The 27287-nt window shown below is 42.0% G+C and overlaps 1 protein-coding gene across 2 annotated transcripts in view; it reads right to left on the bottom strand.

Annotated features, from left to right (window-relative positions):
* The window catches only part of AGPAT5 (1-acylglycerol-3-phosphate O-acyltransferase 5), a 41476-nt gene extending 19979 nt beyond the window's left edge, over positions 1 to 21497 (bottom strand). Inside the window, exons 1-4 of one of the 2 annotated variants that reach the window (XM_061622914.1) lie at positions 20788 to 21490; positions 10374 to 10443; positions 8979 to 9094; positions 3068 to 3157 (exon numbers count right to left, since the gene is read on the bottom strand). In XM_061622914.1, coding sequence (XP_061478898.1) covers positions 3068 to 3157; positions 8979 to 9094; positions 10374 to 10443; positions 20788 to 21006 — 495 coding nt within the window. In that variant the 5' untranslated portion in view covers positions 21007 to 21490. Of the gene's footprint in view, positions 1 to 3067; positions 3158 to 8978; positions 9095 to 10373; positions 10444 to 20787 lie in introns of both variants that reach the window. The other variant, XM_061622915.1, reaches the window with a different exon arrangement.
* Between the last annotated feature and the right edge of the window lie 5790 nt (positions 21498 to 27287).

Here is a 27287-nt window from a genome sequence, read left to right as displayed (position 1 = left end):
GAGTGGGTGGCCAGGTTTAATGGGCGGTGGCAGTCTACCTACCTTGCAGGGTTGGTGTTGGTTTAACTCAGCCCTGGTAAGGGAGGCACAGGTTGTACCTGGCTGGGATCAATTGCCCTGGGCTTGGGAGTTGACCCCAGTGGGAGCTTGCGAGTTCTTGACAGTTATATAGAGTGATTCCAATAAAGAAAATGTAACAGAAATAAAACAGTTGTTTAACTGGGGAGTTTTATTATATAGACCATCTTACATATGAAAAACTGGTTTGGGCTGATAAGAAACTTCTTTGTACTAGCTGAGAGATATAAACATAATTAATTAATTTGCAATAAAAGATACTGGCTCCAATCCAGCTAAAGTTCATTTCATTTATTATTTATTATTTAATTTGTATCTCGCCCTTCCTCCCAGCAGGAGCCCAGGGTGGCAAACAATGCGCTACAAACACTTTAAAACATCATAAAAAGAGATCTTAAAATACATTAAAAGAAAACAGGGTTAAAAACATTAAAAAAAAACAACTTTAAAAAAGGGTTAAAACATTATTAAAAAACATATTAAGCAATTTTCATGCAGAAATAGGTTTTTGCATTTTGATACAGTCTTCTGTGAGGCTGCAATGTATACCCACTAACCACATGGAGACATCTGTTCAGAGCAATTGCCCTGGCTACTGGAAAGGAAAGTGTGTAAGGGCTTATCCACATGGGAGCATAATTTCGTGGTAAAGATGCTGTTTTTACCTCCATTTTCTGTTTTCATCATCCACAGTAAGGGCTCAATGGCAGCTGCAGACACAGTGTTTTCTAGTCACACTTGAGGGGAAACATCAGTCATGGAAATTCCTAAAGACCATGCCCTCTAATTTAACATTTCTACTCCCTCTGGTTACCTGGCAACCGAGCACGCTCAGTTTTCAGAGCTTGGAAAAGTTATTTTTTTGAACTACAGCTCCCATCAGCCTAATCCAGTGGCCATGTTGCCTAGGGCTGATGGGAGTTGTAGTTCAAAAAAGTAACTTTTCCAAGCTCTGAGTTTGTTCTACCAGTAAGTTTCATTTTAAAACAACAACAACCCAGAAGTGCAATAATAAGTGTATAATACAGCTGAAATACAAATCTTAGTTTGAGCAGTGTTATGCTTTTGTGCACAAGTTAGGGAGGAAAAAAAATAAGGCACCATTTGCACCAACATAAAAAGGCTTGTAGAATGGGAGCGATCAGCAGAAGTTGCTCTTTAGCCTTCAGGAAATGAAATGAACAGAGGGGGGGGCATGGAGAGGGGAATGATTGACACACCCACCTAAAAGCATCAGAGAAAAGCATCTGCAAGTCTTTGAGATATGGAGTGAAGACATTTTTTCCTTCCCTTTTCGGATTATCAGAGGATTGGGCTAGTATGGATATAAAGGGGGAAAACTGAGTTCTGTTTGCCAGTAAAGTTATGTGAACCATGCAAATTAAAAGGGGATGTGAGTACCACTAGAAACCCCTGTGTAGATGAGCCCGAAGCCAAACATTCCAGCCCCTCATCTGTTCTGCAGAAACAATACAGGAAGGTGAACCATGCAACTGGGCCAACTGTCAAACATTTTTGACATTTTCATGCTAGTTATACAGCCACAAGAGTGGCTGTATACTATAGCCAGCGTGGATTTTTCACATTCCGCAATGTTAAAGTGAAAATACCCCCCATGCCATTCTGATCCTTCCCATAAGCTCATTTTAAAACAAAACCTTACAAAACTTACAGTCCTGAACTCAGGAACACTTGCTTAACAACCCTCTAAATTTTCATGGCAATTCACAGAACAGTCAGAGAATTGAGAGTTCAAAGTGTAAAAGGAGAGAGAAAAACCAGACCCCTTTTAGGCTTTTTTTCTGTCAGAGTTCTCATAATTTGCTGAAATTAATTAAAAATAAGCCATGTTCACAGAGTCCCTGTAATCCTATTACTGACCTTGTCCCATACTCTGACCTTCATCTTCTGCAGTTTAAAATTTTAAAAAATGCCTGGCTGATTTTTAATTAATTTAAAAAAAATTAGCACTGAACTCAATGATAAGCCCTGTCATGCTCAGTAAGAACCAACTGTCAGTGTTCTAAAAGCCAGACTCAACAGGTCAGTTTCACCTATCCTAAGCATGATTGTGCAGGAGAAAATCCCACTGAACTCAATAAGCATGCAAATAATTCCCCTCCTCCTCCCTCCTATCCCCTTTCTTTTGACCCTCCTTCCCCCTCCCCCTCCAAGGCCCTCCCACTCCTCCTCCCCCATGGTCAGTTTTACCTATATTAAGCATGATTGCAGGGGAGTAAATCCCACTAAGCTCAATAAGTTTCAACAAGCCTTTTAAGTTGAAACCTATCCCAGTCTGCTTCTTTGTTAGAATTGCTTGTTAATATGTTTTTTTAAATAATGTTTTTAACCCTTTTTTAAAAGATGTTTTTAAGCTGTTTTTAAAATGTTTTTAATGTTGTTTTGTTTTAATGTATTTTAAGGCCTGTTTTTATGATGTTTTAAAGTGTTTTTAGTGCTTCTGTTTGCCATCCTGGGCTCCTGCTGGGAGGAAGGGCGGGATATAAATAAATAATATATAAAATAAATAAATAAATAATAAGCATACAAATGATCAAACCTGCCCTGCCCTCCTCCTCACCTCCATTTTGCACCTTCCCTTTCCTTTCCCATCCCCTTCCAATCCCCTCCTTCCCCCTCCTCCTCCTCCCTCTCCCCCTCGGTCAATTTTACTTATTTGAAGCATGAGTGCACAGGAGTAAATCTCACTGAACTAAAAGAACATGCGATGATCAAACCTGCCCTTCCTTCCTCCTATCCCCTTTTGTAGGGCAGTACAATATCTCAGAGAGACGGTCAGGTCTCTTGCTCCCCTGGTGCAGACACTATAGCTGGCCAATTGTCCCACTTTTAAAAGTATCTGTTGGCTATAGGTACGTTCTTAAACCGCAAAGTTTTTGCCTATTAGTGAATTTTATTCTTAGGGTAGCTGGCATGCACACAGAAACCCGCACACACACACTCACATACAGGTGAAAAATAATCTTACTGGAGTTCCAGCTTCTATCTGGGCTTGCAACTTTCTCTTCATTTTCTTTTCATTAAAGTTGGCACTTCGTTTCACATAGACTCCTCCATGCTAGCAAAGAAAGAAAAGAAATATACTGATGATAATGGTTTATGGTAATCAAAGTTTACCATATTTCAATATTTTAGAACCATGGAATTAGAAATGCCTAAGAATTTTAAAAATAAAAATAAGATACATCTAAAAACTTCTCAGTTATTACTTTTAATGTAAAACTCTTTCACATTTGGCTCAATATGAACACGATAGTTTAAACTGGAATTGATAGGTGAAGCTGTAGCATGAGTATTAAAGAGTGAAAATTGGTGACGTCCAGTTTCATCTGAAGAACAAAGAGTGTCCCAGACAGAGAAAGAAGAATAATCAGGAAAGAGGAGTTTGGGCACTGATAGGAAGCAGAGGAATAAGAAAAAGAGGCCGTGTTCTTCTGCAAAGGGTGGGAGAAAAAGTTTTCCTTTGTTATACAGAAGGACTATGAATCAGTAGTAGAGCATATGATTTGCATGCAGAAGGTTCCAATTTCAATCCCTGGCAGGTCCAGTTAAAATGATTCTGTACCAGGTGATAGGAAAGGCCTGTCTGTGACCCTGAGGGGCTATTGCCAAAATAGTCAATAATGAGCTAATGGACAAATAGTCTGACATAAGGCAACTTCCTATATTCCTAAGTTGGGCTTTGCTTAACTGCAAGCAGACTTTAATATTTGATTTGCTTTTGCATACTTTAATTTTGGTTAACTTTCCTCCTCGCTACTCACAAAGTCATGGTCTAAACCTAGGTCACAAAAGTTATATTCTTTAGTCTAAAAACACAGACAGTTCTATACAGACCCTAGTCAAACATCCAAGGAAAAGGTTTTCTCCTAAATATGGGACTTTACACTACTTCAAAAAAGTTGTTAAAACTAAACCACCCACTTCTGAACTTACTACACTAACATTTATAGACATGTTCACAATGGAAGAAAACAAAAAAATGAATATATAAGCTAGAAAGCTTTTTTTAAAATTCAAATATATTTTGAAACAATGTTACAACAAGAGCAGCTATATTAGCCAATTCTTGAATTGCTTCCCCAAGTACCAAAAAAAAGTGGGGAGGAGGAGAAGAAAAGAAAAAGGCTGGTAGCTTTAATTAATATCAGCTGCTTCGAGCAATTGTAATGAATTCATAAACATATCCATGCATAACAGGTAATACAAAAATTGCCCTATCGTATCAAGATAATAAACAATATTTTTGCCACCTGGAGTTAAGTTTAGCATGACAGGATTGTATTCCCCACTTTCATGTTTCTTTTAAAAACAAAATTTTGTTTGTTTGTACTGTATCCTTCACTGCAATCTGGCTGCTAACAAGCCAATTATATCAATACAACTTACAGTAGGGCCCCGCTTCTCGGCATTCCGCTAATACGGCGCCAGCAGAGCGATCAGCTGGAGAGGGGGCTGGAGCTCCCTGCACTCCAGCTGATCTCGCTGGAGGAGGGGAAGATCAGCTATAGCCGCGCTACAGCTGATCTTCTCCTCCTCGGGCGAGATCAGACTCTCACGCTTGAGCTGATCACGTGGGAGGAGGGGAATATCAGCTGTAGCACGCTACAGCTGATCTCCTCCGGCATGATCAGCGGGTTAGGTTCCAGACCCCCGCGCTACAGCTGATCTGCTTTTCTGCAGGGGTCTATTAGCTATTAGCTTTCTACTCATCTATTAGCTTTCTACTCATAAACTTGTTCCAACATAACTGTGAGTGAAGGCAAAACCTCATCCTGTGGGCTCCGTGAAACTCCACAATGAATACAAAACCAGAAGTTTCAACATCCCCAAAAAGCAAGGCTGTCAATTATTCCTCTTTTATCTGGCTTCTGTAATCCTTACCCTGCTGAAAACCTGAATCATTTTAGCCATCAAAATGACAAAACTTGAACAAGACTTTTATTCTTTTACTGTGTTTGGCAAATCTGGGAGATTGAAATAGTTATCTATTCTTCAACTGGAACATTATTTTCAAATTTTACACATAAAAAAGGGCTAGTAATGAATGAAAAACAATAATGGATATTGTACTAAGGGCAAGGGACAGTACTCTACAAGTATTCAGAGTGTGCGTGAAATGATGAGGCCAGAATCCAGAAATGCCACATTCTAATCAGTGGAATAAGAAGGCAGAATATAGAACTTCCAAAAACATGTTTCAATCTCTGTGACAAAATAGTCCACCCACTATATTTGAAGCATTATTTTAATACTTAGTTCATGACTTAGGGTGAGATCTGAACTGGACGCTTCCCAGCTCACATTCATATTGCTCCATCAACACATAATCCTGTCTCTTAAACCATAGTTAAAAGCGTAGCATTGTATTCTTCCTTCCCACAGCTTCTTCCCTCTCATATGCAAATATCCCCCACTTTTTACTAGGGGTAAGGGTGACATCAGTACAATCCTTAATGTTCTGAATTAGGATATGAAGGAAGTCATGATTAAGAGTTCAGTAAATATATCGTTGTGCAAACTCTTAAAATCTGCTTCCCAGCCATTCCCATTTACTGGCACAGTCCTCTGGACCAACAGAGAACAAATCTGCTCCATCTTCTGCATGACAGCCCTTCAGTTATTTGGGGACAGCCATCATGACTCTCCTTCATCTTCTCCAGGCTAAAGATAAACAGTGCTTTCAACCGTTTCTCACAGAACTTGGTATTCACACTCATCAACATCTTGGTAATTTCTTATCTACACACATGGTTACTTCACCCCATTGTGTTCCATATTCAGGACTTTCTTGGGAAGCAACATTAAACAGTGTGTCAGAATAAATTTCTAGGAATCTGTTAAGTACATTTTTAGCTCTTTTATATTCCTCCTTTAATGACTTCAGGACATGTTTGTGGGGGGGAAGGGGGGGAAGCATATAGATGCCTTTACTCGTATGCTTTCCTTTAACTTATTGTGTTCAGCTTTCTGCATATTCAGATCATGCACACATATATTCCACAACAGGATGTTTATCTGAGGTAGGAAATATGCATTCCATCACAATTCTGTAATTAATTGTCACTGGAAAGTTTTAGTTGAGCGTGAGTGACATCACCAACACAGCATCAACAGGAAGAAGAGGAAGTGTTTTTTATTTTTCCAGCATTTGGAGTGTCAGGGAAAATAAAAACTACCTGTCAACTGACCCCATATAATTTGCATATCCTTTCTAATAATGTAATACTTTCCTTAAATACCTGCAAGTGCAATCATTTACAGATTGCGATTTACAAAACTGAATTAGTGATGTGTACACTGCATTGTTATGTTATGTTACGTTTTATTTCTAGGCTGCCTTTCGGCCAAATAGGCCCCCAAGGCAGCTTACACACAAATAAAAATACAAATACAAAATGCAAATAAAAACAATACAATTTACAAAAAAAAAAAATCAAACTAACAAAGTCCTAACATCTCTAAAAAAACAGGAGCAGCAAACCAGAAGCATTCATCTTCCTGGTAAAGGGCAGTCCCCAGAAAAATGTCACTAAGAGCAGGGGTGGGGGGCAAAGCAGGTGGAAAAGCATGCCCCTTGATGGTCCCAGCACAGTCCCATCCCTGCAGCAGCATTCTAATAATGTAATACTTTCCTTAAATACCTGCAAGTGCAATCATTTACAAGATTGCAATTTACAAAACTGAATTAGTGATGTGTACACTGCATTGTCCTATTTGTTGCTCTCTGAACAGCGTGAAAAGCATCAGAATGTTTCTCACATTCACAATCCATGTTCTAAAGGAAAAGTCAGCTTTTAATCACATAATCATCCCTGAGAATAGACTACTCAACAGACTAGTATTCAGGGAGCTAAGCCGGAAAAACAACAACAAAGAAATGATCTTGATTATCTATGGGGAGTAAACAAAAAATGTATCTTAAAATGTGTGACTACAGAATGGAGGAAAAGAACCATTTGGCCACAGCCACCTGTCAGATGAAGGAAGGAAAATTGCCTCCCTCACTCCCACCAGGCACGGGTGTTATCAGCCTGGCCCCAGCCATTGGTGGGAAGACCAACAGCTGCTAGCTGCTCCCTGTAGGAAATTGAATACTGGACTAAATAGGCCTTTGGCCTGCTCTAGGGGGGCTCTTCTTACATTCAACGTTTGCTTCCCTTCCTGAAAAAAGCAATGCTACTCTGATGCAGTAGTCAGTTATCCTATGGCTACAGGGGCAAGGAGAAGGACAATGCGAATTCAGTAACTGGCCATATACCTCCAAAGATGAAAAATATGTCACTACAAGCTGTTCTGAGAACCACTGCCAGAGGTCATATGCACACCATACACTTAAAGCACAGTGCTTCCTCAAAAAGAATTCTAGGAACTACAACTTGTTAAGGATGTTGGGAACTGTAGCTCTGTGAGGGGTAAAATACAGTTCCCAGGATTCTCTGGAGAAAGTTATGACTGTTACAGTGGTATAAATGTGCTTAAATGTGTGGTGTGGATGTGACAAGAGAAGCATAGCTGTTTTGACATGTTCATGGCATTTTGAGAATATGCCGTGTTTCACTTTTATTGTAAGATTTTAAACACTGTGTAAGTCACTCAAAATTTTTGGAGTGAAACAGATAAATTGGATAGAATTGCAGCACCTGTTTTGAAAAGTGAGGGAAATGACACTGTCCTCCTCGTCCCTCTGTCCACTGAAAATAACTTCATTGGTTCAACACAGTAAGAACATGAGAAGAGCCTGCTGGATCATGCCCATCTAGTCCAACATCCTGTTCTCACAGTGGGCAACCAAACGCCCATGGGAAACCCACATGCAGGACCTCAGCACAAGCGCACTCTCCCCTCCTGTGGCTTCTGGCAACTGGTTTTCAGAAGCATATTGCATCTGACTATGGTGGCAGATCACAGCCATCATGGCTAGTAGCCATGGATAGCCTTATATTCCATGAATTAGTGTAATCTTCTTTTAAAGCCATCCAAATTGGTTGCTCTTTTGGGAGCAAATTCCATAGTTTAACCATGTGCTGCATGAAGTACTTTCTTTTGTTTGTCCTGAATCTTCCGACATTCAACTTCGCTGAATGTCCACAAGTGTTATGCTTGATCTGTATGTTAACAAGGAAATTACTGATTCAAATGTTATGGTCCTCAAGACAAGGCAACCAAAAGGTTTCCACGTGGGAAATGTAATGTGTGTAAGGTTATTCACCACACAGGATGATCATGTGGATTATCCCAGGTTACTTTCTACTTGGATCAGGCTGGATAACCCCATTACCAGCACCCGCTTAAGAACCTACTTTCACATGGAACACAGCCACATATACTTTTTGAATGGCCTCCAGATGGAATTTGAAGTCAACTGAGTTCAATGGGACTTTCCCTGGTAAGCTTGCTTATGACTGAAGCCTAAGGCTCCAATCCTATTCTCCACTGAAGTCAATGTGACTTACCTCTAATAAATAATAAAAAATAAATACCAGAATTGCGCTGATAATCATGTAAGACACAGGCACACGTTATTCCATCTTAGTAGGCTTTGTCTCAAGTTCAGTGAATTACTTTTAATTTCCTTTAACAGCATTAAACCTGACTGGAGAGCCAAAGATATGTTTTTAACCCTAACATGCAAATAAAATCAGTTAACTGGACAGAGAGTTGTAAGTGTCTGTTGTTTCAAATATGCAACACACACAAATTTATCAAGAGAGAATTATTGTACTGCCATAATGTCAACCATACTTTACTTGGGACTAAACTGCACTGAAATCAGTGAGATTTGAAATCAGTGGAAGTAAATAAGTCCAGGTGTGCCAAACATTAACAGCAACAAGTGATAGTTATTTTATGTTACATGAAATAGGATTAAGATTTACCTGAGAAAAATACCACCCGTACAAAGGAAGCCACTTTAACCCGTCTTTCAAAACATATCGAACATGTCCCAGAGCATTCTGCCTGATGGCCAACATGTCAGCTATAATCCAGTCAACTGCAATAAATGAATGAGTGAATGAATGTTGATAAGCTAATGCAAGTGTGGAGAATCTTTTGCCCTCCAGATATTTCTGAACTACAACTCCCATCCTCCCTGGCCATGCTTGCTGGGTCTGATGAGAGCTGTAGTTCAGAAATATCTGGAGGGCCAAAGGTTCCCAACACCTGAGCTAATATTAAAATAATCTCAACATTATTTAATCCTCATAGTTTCGCTCATGAGAAATGACATATTGCTTATGAACATGAAGGCTGAGCTTCTTTCAGTGGCAATACAGGATAAGTTGTTTCCACAATCGTATTCCTCATTACTCTTTAATATTTTAACATTTCATCCTCCGTGTATTTCTTCATTTTTAAACAAACCTTGTAACATTTGCATAATACTGCCAAATAAATTTCAATCTACTGCCAGCATAGAATAGATGCATATATTTGAGGATCAAGTTAAGAAACACCAACACAATATACAGCCAGCCAGAAGCACAACTTCCTATTAAGGAATGTGCTCTTAGAACACAAATTGGAAGAAACAGAAGAACAGGGACTTTTTAAAATTACCCCCAGGTTCTCAGTGATTAATATAAATCACTAAGCCTATCTGAATCAAGTTCAAAATGGATGTCAGATGCTGGACTAAAATGAGTAGCAAGTCATAAATATGGAAGCTTGATTAAGGACACAGTTTAAAACTGTATAAAGATCTATTTGGTGCTGGCAACAGTTTGTTACATGTACATCAGGGTTTCTCAATGCCACCACCTCCAAACAGGAAATCTTAGGGTAGTATTCAATGGTGGATCTGCGCTATGGAAAAAGCACTTCTGCTCATTAAAGGCAGAATATTCAATTTTCACCAGTCCCTCCATTTACCTACTACATCCTTCTGAGCATTATACTATTCTCTTCCAGAGGTTCCCCAACTGCCAGGAGCAGCTTTTCAGGGGGTGAGGTAAGCTACAATGAGTAGGGGGAACTGGACAATATTTGTGCAAGCGCCACCATTGGATACAACCTTCTGTGGTGCTTCAGAAGCTTTTCCAAATGTGAGGCAGCTTATTAGGGAGCACATGGGGCTTCTTTTGCAAAGAACCAGCTTAAAAACTTCATTACATGCATGGAGCTTGCTCCTTTATAAGGATCATACAACGTATTTTCTATATACAATCTTAACATAAAACTCAAATTTTTAAATCTAGAGAATTTCAGTCTGAAAAGTCTTATTAACACTGTATGTTTTAAACTTATTTAATTTAAGGAAACTGCATACAAACCTGTACACTGATGATTTGATATATATACCACATTCTCCTTATTTTTTGGCAAATCACCATACAGAATTATCTAGGAGAGAAAAGGGGTACTTGATGATTTATTTAACAGTCTAAAGATCAAATGTAAAACCTAGGATTAAACTTTATTTTATTTAAACTCTTGAGACAGAAGATTTAACAAGTTCCACTTTATGAAAAGACTAGTTAAAAATTGAATGCTATTTCCTCTCTTTCACACCAATGCGGCACTTGATCCACCACTAACAGTATGTGGCACCGTGCTGAAGTTAGCATAACCATATATTGTGTAGCACAAGGGTTCATCTGAGCCTATGAAACCAAAGGGATGAACAGCGAAATTGGCTTATAAAAGTGTAATTTAACTGAAATAATTGTCAAAAAAAGATATCACACTTTTTTCTTGCAAAAGCACAACATCTTTATGGTGCAGAGCAATCCAACTCATGGGAAGCCAGCGGAAGAGGAGCCGACGGGAAGGTCTGCAGCATCCAGTTGCTGTTTGGGAGCCTCCGGGCCAGCTGAACACAGGCTCAGATGGGAGCTGTGCGTGGGGATTGAAAAGCAGGGCTGTGGAGCTGGAGTCGCTGCCTCGGAGTCGGAAGCAATTTTGGGTGGAGTCGGAGTCAGCAGAAATGTACCGACTACGACTTCAAACTAAATTTTGAGTTGGATGTTGTGTAAATCCTCCCCCTCGGCCCCTCCTCCAACACATCCCCAGAAAGCCTCTTTTTTGGGGCCTTCCACCACCTTCTGCCAGCACCCCTCCCACCAGGCTAGGCTTCCCTGGTGGATCCCTGGCTGAGCCAGCAGGGGTTTGGCTCTGCTGCACCTGAGCCAGAGTTAGGGGCTTCTGCTGGGGGAGCTCAGCAGAGTACTCTGCTGGCTCAGCCAGGGTGCCACCATATGCATCTCCCCTCAAGCTTGGTATAAATGAGAGTTGGATTACACCCTCAGTGTGGTTTAGGTAAAGAATTCATATGATCTTATGACATTTCCTTTCTGCAACACCTATTGAAGCCACATTAAAAAGAAGGAAACTGTTTCTGTGTAACAATCAGAATCACAAATTCAGAGACCAACATATGGAAATAATGAAATTATAATGACAAACATGAAGGCATGTATTATGCTTTAAATAAGGACCCAACTTCATCTTTGAAATCCCTTTTTGCAAGTGAAAACTCTCAATCTTCCTGTAGTCCATGCAGTATAATATATTCATGCATATTTGTGGAAAACACTATTCAAATATGTAAAAAAAACAAAACCCTAACAACCTGACGCAAGGTGTACAATTAAGAGGGTTTTCTTTTCTTAACATCAGCAGAAACATTTGAATGCAAAGGGTGGGGGAGGAAGCTGGAAAACATTCGGCTCAACTCATGAATGAGGAGAACGGGATGAAAGTACTTTCAGCACAAGCCTGAAACGGATAACATGATGCAGAAGCCTTTGACCTCTAAAATCACACATGCTCAATGAAGGGACCATCTAACTTCTGTTTGGTGGCCTTAGTGAACACAGTTTCAAACATCTGCATGCTGGCAACAATACTGAAATAACCAGCTAATCCATCTGCCTAAATACATTTGTTTAACTACAAGTTTTCCTGATTTCAATTGACCTTGCTTCCAAACCAGCATGTTTAACGATTAGGATACATCAACATACTGCATTTACTATTATCCTATTTAGGCGGGGGAAAGGCATGGGCATAAATATGGCAGGAGCACTTTTGCACTTTAGAAGATTCATGGTGAGTGTGTGTGCGTGGGATGGACAAGGAGGGAATTCTGCTGCACAAGAAGTTTTTGTATAAATGGGATGGCTTCATTGGATACAACCCCTATATTTACGGCATTTTTAAAGAGTTACTAATTTAAACCAACTTTTTACTGTCCTGAGTTCCACACATCAACTAAGGATCATTGAAGTCAGCTAAATCAGAGTAGGAATTCTGTACATAACCTAATCGGATTTAGATTACAATACATGTACTGTGACTGAGAAAACATAGCATGCCACCATGAATTTAACATGATTTTAATCTTCACTCTAAATCATGACAGCTTGGGTGGTGGTCTTCAAGCAAAGGCTTAATACCTTATCATTATCAGACAATTTAAGGTACTGATGTTCTCTGACCTCACACACTGACTTGCAGAACGCTGAATCCATCACCATGTGAATGAAGTTCCGCTCAGGCAACAGGACATCCCCTTCCTCCCCTACCATCTGTAGCTGCTCACATTCCTCCCAAATCTGGAGGTCCGGGGGGAGGGAAGGGGAAGTCCTTTTGTGTGAACAGAACTGTGTTCCACACATGCATAGTCACCACTGGGCACAACGCAGAATTCTTCATTCAAGCTTTTACTGAACGAATAGCATAGAGACTTGTGGCTTCTGAGGCATAGGAACAATCAGATATAACTTCATAATATAACCTGCATTCGTTAAAATGCTAAAATCCGTATTAGAACAATATCTTGATCAGGCCTATCAAAATGTTAGAAAGTAGTATGCCAGCTTTTGAGTTCTCCAGAACTCTTCTTCAGGCTAGATGGTAAACAAAGCAAGGGGAAGGAAGAAAGTCTAAATAAACCTTATTAGATCTCTAATTTTTAAAAACATTTGTAAGTTTTGGGATCCATCTCTAGATTACAATCAAGAAACTATACTGAGATATATGGCAACTGGTAGTTATCAGCAATACACATTTAGTGCATCTGTTGGCATGCGTAGTTCACTGAAGACATTTAAAGATTTTAAGACAACTTTGTAAAGCAACAGGCATAGAATCATAGAAACATAGAATAGTAGAGTTGGAAGGGGCCTTTAAGGCCATCAAGTCCAACCCCCTGCTCAATGTAGGAATCCAAATCAAAGCATTCCCAACAGATGGCTGTCCAGCTGCCTCTTGAATGCCTCCAGTGTCGGAGAGCCCCTACCGCTCTAGGTAATTGGTTCCATTGTTATATGGCTAGGAAGTTTTTCCTGATGTTATGTTGAAATCTGGCTTCCTGCAACTTGAGCCCATTATTCCGTGTCCTGCAGTCTGGGACGATCGAGAAGAGATCCTGGCCCCCCTCTGTGTGACAATCTTTCATGTACTTGAAGAGCGCTATCATATCTCCCCTCAGTCTTCTCTTCTCCAGGCTAAACATGCCCAGTTCTTTCAGTCTCTCCTCATAGGACTTTTTTTCCAGTCCCCTGGTCATCCTTGTTGCCTTCCTCTGAACCTGTTCCAGTTTGTCTGCATCCTTCTTGAAGTGCGGAGAGCAGAACTGGACACAGTATTCAAGATGAGGCCTAACCAGTGTTGAATAGAGGGGAACTAATACTTCATGCGATTTGGAAACTATACTTCTGTTAATGCAGCCTAATATAGCGTTTGTCTTTTTTGCAGCCACATCACACTGTTGACTCATATTCAGCTTGTGATCAACGACAAGTCAAAGATCCTTCTCACATGTATGGCTGAGCCAAGGAGCCCCCATCTTATAACTGTGCATTTGGTTTCTTTTTCCTAAGTGTAGAACTTTGCATTTATCCCTGTTGAATTTCATTCTGTTGTTTTCAGCCCAATGCTCCAGCCTATCAAGGTCCCTTTGAATTTTGTTTCTGTCTTCCACAGCATTAGCTGTGCCCCTGTCGGAAGGCAGAGCTGGGGTCCCAATCCCGGGGAGCTGGATCCCGGAGAGTTGGGAGAAGAGTATTCAGATGGATGGCAGAGGGAAGGGGGAGGAACTTCCCCCCTTTGGAGCGAAGACGAAACAGAGGAACTGCCAGTGATAAGGTTGCTTAGCAACGGGGAGCCTGAGCCCTCCCTGGACATTCTCACGCCTCCCCCTCTTTCAGGCTCAGAGCAAGAGGGGAAAGAGGGAGGGCTGCTCACAGCCGAAAAGCGGGGAGGCAGTTTACCATCAGCCCCTCCCCTATCCCCCATCCTGGAATCGGAAACTTCAGAAGAGGAGGGGGTGATGCTTCCCCCCTCACCGCGCACACACAGACAGCTGAAAAGACAGGAGAGAAGGGGGGAAGGCGGGCAGTACCTGAGGGGCAGTTAAGGAGGAGCGAAAGATTGCGCGCCCGTTTGGCCCCTTCTTAAAGAACAGGCGGGAAGAAGTCCCTTGCTCTGTCAACTTTCTCCCAATGCCGCAGGACCTGTATCCCTGTATTGCTTCATGAGAAAACGCAGTCTTTGTTTGGACATTACCCTAATAAAACACGAATTAACTACAGCCGTTGGTCTGGTACCTGAGTCACATCCTGGGCCTGACAGCCCCCCATTTTGTATCATCTGCAAATTTGATAAGCATGCTCTGTAGTTCCTCATCCAAGTCATTAATAAAAATGTTGAAGAGCACTGAGCCCAGGACCGAGCGCTGTGGTACCCCACTTGTTACTACTGCCCAGTTTGAGAAGGAACCATTGATAAGCACTCTGAGTATGATTCTGGAGCCAACTGTGGATCCACCTGTTAGTTGTTCTATCCAGCACACATTTCGCTAGCTTGCTAATCAGAATATCATGGGGCACTTTGTCAAAAGCTTTGCTGAAGTCGAGATATATTACATCCACAGCATTCCCACAGTCTACAAGGGAGGTTACCCAATCAAAAAACGAGATAAGATTAGTTTGGCAGGATTTGTTCTTCATAAATCCATGTTGGCTCCTAGTAATCACTGCATTGTTTTCAAGGTGCTTACAGACTGACTGCTTTATAATCTGCTCCAGAGTTTTTCCAGGGATTGATATTAGGCTGACTGGTCAGTAGTTCCCTGGTTCCTTCTTTTTGCCTTTTTTGAAGATAAGGACAGCATTAGCTCTCCTCCAGTCATCCGGCACTTCACCAGTCCGCCACGATTTCACAAAGATAATAGACAGCAGTTGTGAGAGTTCTTCAGTCAGTTCCCTCAATACTCTAGGATGCAGTTTATCGGGTCCTGCCAGCCTGAACTCACACTTCTGCCTTTTCTTTGTCATCTGTTATCATTTTGCCATCCTCATTGAGTAGCTGTGCCACCATTTCCTTTCTCTGTCTTTTGCTACGGACGTACCTAAAGAAAGCTTTTTTGTTGCTTTTAGCATCCCTCGCTAGCCTCAGCTCATTCTCAGCTTTAGCCTTCCTGACACCATTCCGGCAATTCCGTGATACCTGCCTGTACTCTTCCTTTGTGGCCTGGCCTTCTTTCCACTTCCTGTATGTGTCCTTTATTGTTTTCAGGTCATCTCTAAGCTTTTTGTGAAGCCACATTGGCTTCTTCTGCTGTTTTCTCCCTTTTTTCCTTGTTGGGATTGCTTGCCATTGCACCTTTAGAATTTCCTTTTTAAGAAACTCCCACCCATCTTGGACTCCTTTTCTCATTAAGGTCACTTGCCATGGAACTGTACTTACAATTGTTCTGAGTTTATTAAAATCAGCTTTCCTGAAGTCCAGGGTGCGCACATGACTGCTGTCAGCTTGTGCTTCTGTTAAAATCAAGAATTCAAGTATGGTGTGGTCACTCTCCCCCAGAGTTCCCGTAACTGCCACTTCATCCACCAAATCATTTCTATTGGTAACAATCATGTCCAGAATAGTTGATCCTCTAGTTGCTTCCTCCACTTTCTGTAGGAGAAAGTTATCTCCAACACAAGTCAGAAATTTCTTGGAGGGGCTGTGTTTGGCAGAATTTGTCTCCCAACAGATACTGGGATAATTGAAGTCCCCCATTACTACTACATCATGACTCCTCAAAACTTTGGCAATTTGTTTTTCAAAAGTTACATTGTCGTCTTCTTTTGATTGGGTGGGACTCCAAGCACCACATTCCTTTTATTACTTGTCCCATTAATTTTAATCCAGATACTCTCAGTGGAGCTACCAGGCTCATCTTCCTGTATTTCTGTGCAGGGATATATATTTTTAACATATAGCCCGACTCAACCTCCCTTTTTATTCCTTCTTTTCTTTTTGAACAAGTTATATCCTTCAATTGCTGTATTCCAGTCATGGGAGTCATCCCACCAAGTTTCAGTTATACCTATTAAGTCGTAGTTGCCCTCCTGAATTAAGAGTTCAAGTTCGTCCTGCTTGTTTCCCATGCTCTGTGCATCAGTATACAGATATGGAAGACCATGTGATTTGTGGCTTGGCTTCCTTACTACATTTTTCTGAGGACTGGGCCCTATTAGAGCTGATCTCTCTGTTCCTGTTACTGTGAACAAGCCTTCATCAGTCGTTACCACCAAGTGTACGTCTCCCTCTCCCTTAGGATTCAGTTTAAAGCCCTCCTGATGAACTTCTCCATGCTGTGGCCAAACACATTCTTCCCAGTCTTTCTGAGATGCAACTCATCACTTGCCAGCAGTCCATCTTCCAGGAAGCATAGCCCATGGTCCCAGAATCCAAATCTCTCACGTCAGCACCACCTTCGTAGCCATTCATTCACACGGAGTATTTTTCTTTCCTTTTCTACTCCTCTTCTAAGTACTGGAAGGATGGATGAAAAAACTATCTGGGCCCCAAAGTCCTTGAGTTTCCTTCCCGGAGCTTCAAAGTCTGATGTGATTTCTTCACAGCTCCGTTTGGCAGTATCATTTGTTCCCACAAGGATGAGGAGAAAGGGATACCTGTCGGTGGGCTTGATGAGTGAGACAACCCTTCCATCACATCTCTAATCTGTCCTCCTGGCAGACAGCATACCTGGCGTGTCCACAGATCTTCTCAGCATACTTGGATTTCAATCCCACGCAGTAGGGAGTCTTCCACTAGTAGTATTCTTCTCTTCTTGTTGTGGGGCATGGTTTCACTGCACCTGCTAGATTGAGCTTCAGCCTCTTGCTCGGTGTCACATGGGGTCTCCTGTAATTCTTTTGCCACAGGCTGTCCTCCAGTCTCGAGTGGTTGAAAGCGGTCCCATAGTTCCACTGGTGAAGGGTGTCTTCTAGCTCTTCTGCTCCTGTCACCCTTTCCCACAGAGTTTCCTCCACTTTGTTGTTCCACTCCAACACCTCTTCTGCTACCACATGCTGTTGCTCTTTCACCTCCACTTCTCTTAGTTGCTGTTGTTCCAGCGTTCTAAGAACTCTTCATCTTCTCTTATAGTCCTCAGTGTGGCCACCCGCTGTTCCAGGTCTCTCACTTTTTCTTCCAACAGTGCCACGAGCTTGCACTTGTTGCACGTGTATGCCATGTTGTTCTCAGGCAAGAAAACAAACACGGGCACACACCTTGCTGGTCACAACCACTGGAGTATCCTTCCTGTTCACACTCTCTTCTACCTTTTGTTTCTGACTACTTGTTTTGGAGTGGTCTGTGCTTTGTCCTGTCCTACTTCAGGGTAAACTTGAGAGTCTCACTAGTATGCGGTGCGCTGTACAAGGAGAATTAGTAATATTTTTTTAGGGACCTCCCCCTTGACCTCCCTTATGGAACTCCTTTGTCAAACTCCTGTTTACTCTCCCTGTTCGCTCAGTCTCTGAAAGCTGGCTTGCTTATATCTCCTCACCTGTGGACCAACTGAGACAGCTCCCTCTGCTCTGCTCAGTTAGGAGTCAGACCTTTTAGGGAAATATAGCTCAAATTATTTGGTTAAACTGTCCTTGGACTGCAGCAATTCAGACTACAGATAAGAATTATCAAATGTGCTACCAGGGACAAAAAACGCTCAACAACAACAAAAGGATGTGAAACAGAAAGCTTCATCAGAATTAATCTCTTCCAACATGATAGTTTTCTATGGGCAGAGAGTGTTGTGTTTTGTTTTTAGATGGAAGAAAAGACCATTCAATTACACAATTTCCCACAGTCCAGGAACAGTGCTACCACATGATGAGCTCTTTGTCTAGAATGTAACTAGAAGGCATCCTTTGGATATCTAGCTTAGACAGTTAGCACAACCCTGAAAAATGCACAAACAACAGAAGTTGCTGAAATTGGCAAACTACTATTAGCATTTTAATAGCTTGATACTTTAAAATACTAAAAGCAATCTATAGCAAAAAGAAACTGAAGTGGAGGGAGAGACCAGAAACTTTCAGCTAGGCACATTAAAGCTACCTAGTAATAACCTCTCCTCTCACCTTCTTCTGATGTTACTTATGTGCAGGGTTGCCAGGTTCCTGGCCTGAGACTGATCCTGTATCTTTAGGAGAAGAGAAAGTCGGCCAAGTGCAGGTGTTCTTGCAATATTGTAATGAGAAAAACCACAAGGTGGAATTCTCCCTCCTCCCCCCGCACAACTTTTAAAGATTCAGAAGACCTCTTGGAGGCTGGGCCTGACCACCAAGAGGTCTTCTGTATCTTTAAAAGTTGTGCAGGGGGAAGAGAGAATTCCACCTTGTGGTTTTTCTCATTACACTGTTGCAAGGACATCTGCATTTGGCTGACTTTCTCTTCTCCTAAAGATACAGGATCAGTCTCAGGCCATGAACCTGGCAACCCTACTTACATGCGTGGGCATGGAGACAGAATGGTTACTAGGAGTCGAGGACAAGTTAAACCTGATGATTTCTGAAACTATACCTTGTTCTGAGTTAGAAATCAACAGTCAACAAAATAAAGTAATACAACGAAGTACAAGTCAAACAAAATGCATTGTTAGAGAAGTACTGTTTAAAGCTGTCCATTTAGAGATTTATTTAAGTCTACTGTTCACAGCTTATATGTATATGTCATTCCTTAGATAAGTAGCAAAGATGGCTAGCAAGAACAACACTTGTGTAACTTGTGCAAATATTTTGAATATATTCTATCTAGCCATTTATAAGGCTGCATCAAGGTAGGGAGTCCATGGCCTTCCAGATGTTGTTGAACTTTAATCATCCCCAGGCAGCATGATCAGTGAGCAGGGAAGGTAGGAATTGATAGTCCAGCAACATCTGGAAGGCCACAGGTTTCCAACTCCAGGATCACATTTTCAATCCAGAGGGCTACAACTTCCTAGTTACGTACTCACTTTACAGCCTTTAGCAGAACTGAATTGCCATTCAACACATATGAATGCACTGGAAGAATGGTGTAAACCATTCTTGTAAGCACTTCTTTGTGAACAAGTATAGCCGCAGTTTATTAGGTGGGCAGGGCAGAGCAGAGATGGATGAAAACACACCTTTTAAACAGCATGGTCCCTTGATGCCCCCAGCAATGTCATACCTTTTCTTTTAATTTCCCACTGTGTCAGATTCCAGGAGGGCAGCTGTATTATTCTGTCTGATGAAACACCAGAAAGAGTACCTTAAAGGCCAGCAAGTTTATTGCTTGCCCAATGAGGCAGGTGCAACAGTTGTTGCTGCCACCTTAAAATCACTCATCTGCCCTCTCCCAATACTTATTACTTTCCAGACAGGACGGGTACGTGAGAGGAGATTGCTCTCGCTGATCCCACTTGCTTATCTATATTCTCCCTCTGGGCAGTATCACATTTGAAAATGCTCTCTCTAGATGGTGTGGCAGATTCTAGGTGGAGAACAGAAGTGAAAGCAGCCCCTTGCTGCCTCAGCTAGCTTCTCACCTGCTCCCTTCCAGCCTCTCTAGATCATGCAACAGTTGATCAGTGCTCTGCCATCTACAAAGAACAGAGGTGACCAAGTGGGGGCAGAGCCATTCTTTAGAGCTACCTCTTCTTTATAACTCCCCTGGCCTCTCCCTCTAGGCAGTCTGTTATACCATTCAGAGAGAAGGCCAGCAAATAAGCATTCTTTCAATTGGCCCATCAGACTGAATATGCCAGCCAAAGGCATATGGGAGATGAACAATACGGGCAGAGCTTGGAAAAGTTACTTTTTTGAACTACAACTCCCATCAGCCCCAGCCAGCATGGCCACTGGATTGGGCTGATGGGAGTTGTAGTTCAAAAAAGTAACTTTTCCAAGCTCTGAATACGGGTCAGGCAGCTATCAAGGATCAACTCTTTCTCTGCAAAGTCACCCATGAAAGTTCTTAACACTTTCTAGGAGGCACAGTAGTTATTAGGACTGGACCAACTATGCCATCCAGAAGCCATCATCCCATTACACTGCTATGAGCATGCACAGGTGAGCAATGGTTCCTTGCAGCTGAAGCCCCTCTGCTCACTCACCAACAAGTATTAAGCTTGTTGTGGCCAACCCTCACTGATACACCACTGAGAGGGTACACAGGCAAGAAAGTGGTATGTATGCAGTGGTGTGCCTCTGTTCCCTTTCCTGGCAGTGCAGCAGGAGGCCACAGCACTACCCAGGAAGAGCACTCTCACCTTCCAGCCATCGAGAGCAAGAGGGTGCAAGGAGCATCCACTGCCTCCACTCACTCATCTGTATTCCGCCTCTCACACCTGTACTCAACTCACTCAGCGGGAACGGAGTCCAGTGTGATTCCCACCAAGGGCACGTTGCCACCATTCCCACAAAATCAGGACCCCGCCCTGACCTGTACGCCGGTGTAGTTCTCGAAGAAGAAGAGCACCATGCTCTGGTAGATGGTGTACAGCCGGTCATCCACCTCGTGGTAGAAGCGGGCGGGCAGCAGGGTAGAGAGCAGGCGCCAGGCTCCCCAGGCCAACATGTAGGTGGGGGCGGTGCCCATCATCACAGCGGCAGGCAGCACGTAGCGCATAGAATAGGTGTGCAGCACCAGCGACAGCAACATCTTCTTGGGGGTGGGGCCGCCGATTGTTTGTTTACTTATTTTTAAAAATCAATTCGCGCTGCCCGCTTTCCTCACCGGCACGCCGCTACCACCTGAAGGAAGCGGCGTCTCGTCTCCTGCTCCACAGGCTACAAGTACCCCTACGAAGGAAGAGGAGGGTTTCAGAACTCAGCCGCATGGCTGAGACAGGAAGAAGCATGGGCGGGCGTGGAGAGAAGAGGGAAGGAGGGAAGCCGAGTGCGGGAGCTAGTTGCCGGCAGGCTCATTCAACTCCCTCTCCGCTTCCCCTCCTAAAGTACCGCTATCGTCGCTGCCGCCACCTTTCCCTACCACCATTTTTGCCCGGACAAGAAGGGAGGGTGGAAAGAAAACGGCGCCTGCGACGAAGCAGCTCCGCCTCGGTCGCTGGAGACTTCCGGGGCTTGTGCAAGGCCGCTCTACCCTCTCGCCCGGCGAAGCGTTTAGCCCGCCCTGGAAGGTTGATTTCTCCGCCTCTCTTGTCTCTCCTACTGGGATGCGTTCTCCCTGGAAAAGCGCGACAAGGCAGACGCGTCTCTTAGCTGCCCTGCTCACCTCATGAGGCTGAGGGGTGGCTGCTTCCCCGCCGCTGCTACTTTTCACAGGAGAGAGAGATACACAGCACTTACTCGGGAGGATTAAAGTTTGCCTCACCCAAATTGGGATAGTGTAGTCGTGTTAGAGGGCCTCCATCATCTTTTCCCAAGGTCGTTTGCCATTGGCAAGTTTGCGCCAAGGCTGGAGAAGCGAGAAGGAGCGTTGCAGGGGCTGCGGGTCTAACTTTTGGGTAGAGCTCTGGGCATCCCCCACACTTGGGACTGGTCCTCACCCAGATCATCCCACTCTTTCCTGCTTGCAGCAAGCCCTGCCTTTTTTTAATGTATGGCATGACTCTTTTGTTTCTAATTTAAAAAAAATTACTACATTTATATCCCACCCTTTTCCCAAGAAGCTCAAGGTTTATTTATTTATTTAAAATATTTCTATCCTGCCCTTCTACCCTATAATGGAGTACTCAGGGCGGCTTACAAAAATAAAATCAAACGTAAAATTGTAAACAGTAAAATCACAAAAACATTAAAATAAACGTAAAATACATAAAATACAATTAAAATATATAAAATACTACACACACACACACACACAGGGATTGGTACTAAAGGGACTACAATGGTAAAATTTAACTCAAGGCATAAAATGAGTGTCAGGCTCTACCTTCAATCCCTCCCAAAGGCTCTCCGGAACAAGATTGTTTTCAGAAGTCTCTGGAAAACCAACAGGGAGAGAGCAGAGCGAACTTCTTGGGGTAGGGTGTTCCAAAGCTTGGGGGCCACAGCTGAAAAAGCTTTCTCCCGCGTGCCTGTCAATCTAACATCTTTCACTCCAGGCATGCAGAGGAGACCAGAGGCAGATGATCTTAAATCCCGGGCAGGTACATATGGGCGTAAGCGGTCCCTCTGGTACATTGGTCCAAAGCTGTTTAGGGCTTTAAAGGTCAGAACCAGCACTTTGAATTGGGCCTGGAAACAAATTGAGAGCCAGTGGAGTCAATAAAGCACAGGGGTAATATGTTCCCTGCGCCGTGCTCCAGTTAACATAGTTCTCTCAATCCCCATTTTACCCTCGCAACAACCCTATGAAGTGGGTTAGGGTGAGAGACTGTGACTGGGCCAAGGTCACCCATTGAGCTTCATGGCTCAGTAAGGATTTGAACCATGGATTTTATGAGTGTCTACCAGGGCATTTTTAAAGGAACTGTTACTGGATTTCCATTTTTTTCATTCAAATAGCTTGCATGGGGAAGACAACATGTACAAGCCCTGATATTTGTATTGAGGCAAAAGTGGTTCAATTTACACAAGTTACTAGCCTAGCAAAAGTCTTACTAACTTGCCCAACCACTAGTAAATACACAAATTAGAAAGTAAAATAATAATAATCTCTAAAACACTAATTTCAGAATTTAGAAAAACTGGTTAATACACAGCTGTTCTGGTATTACAAAAATATATTTTAGTATTATTTTTATTTTTGTTTTGCAGTAACTTAAAAAAAGGTATTTCAAAAACTACATAGCGCAGAGTAAAAACTAAAAACACTAATGCCAGAACGTTAAGATCACAGAAGAATTGTTCTGGGATTAGACAAGACTGAAAAGAAAAGAAAATGTTTCATTTTTATATTTTGTAATAAAAGTGCAATGCTTTACCTTTCTGCAAAGGGAGTTGTCTCTCACCCTCACTCCTCCCCTTTAGAACAGAAGGTTTTGCAGTTAAAGTTGGACATCCACAGACATCTACTGTATATCATTCCCTGGGACAAATGTCCCTTTCCTCCAAAGAATCCACCAGGCGGCCATGCCTTGTAAGGTTATAAGTGCATTTTGCATCTAGCAACATGAAGCATTCAAATTTGAGTAACTTGGACAAGAAGGAAGGAAACAAAAAACTGCAGAAAGATGCTCAACAAACTATTCAGCAGAAAATAACCTTATTAACTTGCACTGCTGCTGCTGCCTCTGCAGCACCTAAGCCAAAATCATACTAAAAACCAGCAGTACCACCTCATATTTCTCTTTCAGATAAAAACATCGTTGCTGCAGTTTCTTATTATCTACCACCACAGGCTGAAGCATCATCTGTAGCGATTCAATGTAAGGAGTTGATCCATTCTTAAGTCTCCATCAGCTGTTGCTGCACATGCACAAGCTAACAGTGTCAATGTCAGTGACTCAGTGTAAGAGCCCTAAGAATTATTTATAATGTGTCCCTACGTTCTACTGTTTCTATTCAATTTCATTAAATGTTCATATCTCTAGTGAGTGTTTCAGTGGCTTCCAATCTGAATTTGCATTCTTGGTTCATTGATTAAATTTTATGTGTCCATTTCTGTCCACTGGGTATTCAAAACCTAGAACTGGGTGTCCATCTGGACACACAGCTATTACTTAAAAATGCCTTGGTGTCTACAAAATATTTCATCTTCCTTTGGCCTCTTTAGCACACCCTCTATTCCCAGTCTGTGGTGGAGAGTGGCAGTGCTTATGTAGGCAAAATGGGGCCATCCATTCACAAGAGGGAGTATCAACAGTCTTGGGGAAAGCTTGCAGAAGTACAATAATCTTTGGGGGAACATACCCTACGGGAGGGGAACTTTGAAAACAGCCCAGTGAGAGCTGAGTATGCCCAGTGGCTATTGAATGTCGACTGTTGGGGAATGGGAATGGAATATCTAGATTTCTGAGCAATACTCCACACTGCATGTGAACCTTTAGAGTGTCAGTCTGTCATTAAAGAAATAGCATCCCTATCCACTTTCTTAGCCTCCTTTCCTGCAGAGAGTCACTCTTTCCAAGGATTGCTACTTTTTCTTAATCTGACAGGCTGTGTACATTTAACAGTTACATGGCAGAAACCCAAGAGGTTCAGCTTCTTCTTGACAAAAAATGACAATTATGAAATACCTGTTGAATTTCTCATATTATAAAAAGAGCACTTATTATTGTTGCTGTTATTTTAAAACAACAACTGACATTGATTCACCCCTTTTGTTTAACCTCTGAGATTGAAGCACATTCTGTCCTTAGGTCCAAGGGCCACTGTAAGGTTGAACTCTCTACTTTGCAGGATGGGGAAGACCAGTCAATCCTCAACCACCAATTAGAAAAAGTTCAGCAACAGAAAGCTTGCTTCTCCTTCCCTGCCAGAAAGAACAATCAGGTTCAATTGCCAGTTGTTCTGGGACTGCAGAACCATCAATCTTCCAGAAAACTATTTGTTTTGTATTATTCCAATCTATTGTAATATGCCTTGAGGATCAAAATGTGGGATATAAATCTTTAAAACAAACATTATCATTCATATATGGTGTTGTATGGATCACATTTCTCTTTCATTTGGCTGGGCTCTTGTGCGAACCAAGTTGTGCAACTGTGGATGGAGAGATGGTTTTTGTGCTGAGACCTGTATTTAAATCTTGTTTGGCCATGAAACTTAATAGGTACCTTTGGGGAGAGACAACAGTAGCGCACATGCTTTGCATGCAAAAGATCCTGGGTCCAGTCTCCCTCATCACAAGTGAAAAGGATCAAATACTAGGTGCAGTGCAGAATCTTTACCTGAGAGCTGTTGCCAAGAGCAGTAAACAGTACTGGGCTAGATGGACACAAAGTTTGACTTGGAATAAGGCAGCTTGTTATGTCCCCTGGGCCAGGCACTATATTTCAGTATAATCTACGTCACAAGGCTATGAGGCTGAAAAGGGGAAATTCCAAATACAGTGTCTTAGAGTCCTTCATGGAAGGGCTGGGCCAGATAAATAATAAACTATTAACACAAGAAAAATTCAAGAAATACCAGTTATATTTTTTCTCTGGGACATCCTGTGACTGACAAGGATGAAAACCAGATGTTTAGATTGTGCAAGCTGTGATAGTCTCACAGTGGTCCCATCTAAAAGGAGAATGGCCCATCTGCACAGACCTGGGATGGGTTTCCAGGTATTGTTGGCCTCCAACTCCTGTCAGCCCTAGCCAGCATGAACAACAATCAGGAATGATGGGAATTGTAGCCCATCAGTATCTGAAGAGTGACATGTCACACATCCCTTGTATAGACTGAAGCGTCTAGAAGCAAATGAACTATGGCTGCATTGGAAATATATTAACCCCCTTGCAAGCTGTGATGGGGATGTACCCTTAATTCTATGGCACTACTTTTTGACTTGCAACAATCATATGAGGTAGAAGAGAATTTGCACATGTTGGTCCAAGGTATCCAAATGAAATTATTAACTAAGTAGAATTTTGAATGTAGATCTCTATTTTATTTTGTGGCAGGTTTCATGTGCCTTTAATAAGCTGAATGACAGACAGAAACTCAACTGATGAAGTTTTCCACTTTGCTACCTTTCCATTGAATTTTGGCATTTAGTTGTTAAATTATTATTCAGTACTACTTTACTGAACCAAGGGCATGGGAAGCTGCTCTGGGAATGTACTCTGTTTATTGTGACATAAGTTCTTGTCTTTTTCAGAAGTACAAAATGTACTGTAGGCTGCTGTATAGAGATAGTAACAAAACAGTATTTCTGAAATGTCACAATGCTTTTGTCCTTTTTATCAAGAGCAAGTCTGTACTCAAAATGCTGTGTTCTTGTAAAATTGAGCCAGGGTTCAGTACACATGCCCATTATCTCTTAACAGGGACACAGGTGGATGTTGTTCCAGTTGTGGGGAAATTTAAATCTGGCAGATTTCAGGTTTGGCATGAGAAGTGAAAAGTGGGGAGCATCTGTTTGTTTAAAGTGGCTACCTGGAGAGCCATCATTTCCCACAAGAACCTGCAGGTGTTTTAAGATCTTCATTGGAGACCCTTTGGGTGCTCCTGCTTTCTGATGCAAGTTGGGTGTTACACGTTCATGGGGTCTTTTTGGCCATGGCACCTTTTCCATGCAATGTTATGCCTAAGGAGGTTCTCCTTTCTTTTGGCACATACTCAGGCATAGGAACATAGGAAGCTGCTTTATATTGAGACCATTGTGCAGTGTTGTCTACATGGAGTGACAGTGGCAGGTGCTCTACTACTGAGCTACATTCCTTTTTTATAACAGTTGGATTGCTTTTAGCCAGCTCTTACTGTTGTGTTTTATTCTACTTCTGTTGTGATTTTTTTTGTAGATTGTTTTAGTGCTTGTTGTGCCCGAGAGTATGTTTACTGAAGGATGAGCTATCACAGATGTTATCTCATTTCACCTTGAACAGAGTAATCTTTGGTGTGGTCTTCACTCATGCAGGTACCAGTCATCAATATGTATTGTAAGGTACGTAAATAATAATAACATAAATAATAAATCAGTCTGTTAATTCCACCCCAAGAGAGGAGCTGAGAGGTTAGAATGTTGGAGAAGTGCCATCTGGAAAGTGACAGTTGAGGAGATCTATGGAGAGAGCAAGGATCATCTCTGAGGAACACAGACATCTTCATACTAAAAACACAAAACAGTTTCTCGTGTTTATGGCACAAGTTTCGTAAAGTCCACTTTATCAGATGTAAATCAATAATAATTTGCATTTGTTTGTCTTGATAAAAGAAGATACAGCACTAAATATACTTTACTACTTGCATATTCTGAGGCATTTACTGTATACATGGTGACTTAGGGAATATTATCTTTTGTACCTGTTGGAAACAGTCCTACCCATATGCTGGTTGGTTTATTTCAATATTTAAACAATCTTATGATGGAGTTGGTAGGGACGGTGA

This window comes from Rhineura floridana, chromosome 4 (assembly GCF_030035675.1).
Source record: "Rhineura floridana isolate rRhiFlo1 chromosome 4, rRhiFlo1.hap2, whole genome shotgun sequence".
Lineage (NCBI taxonomy): Eukaryota > Metazoa > Chordata > Lepidosauria > Squamata > Rhineuridae > Rhineura > Rhineura floridana.
This window is presented reverse-complemented; position numbering and strand designations above follow the sequence as displayed.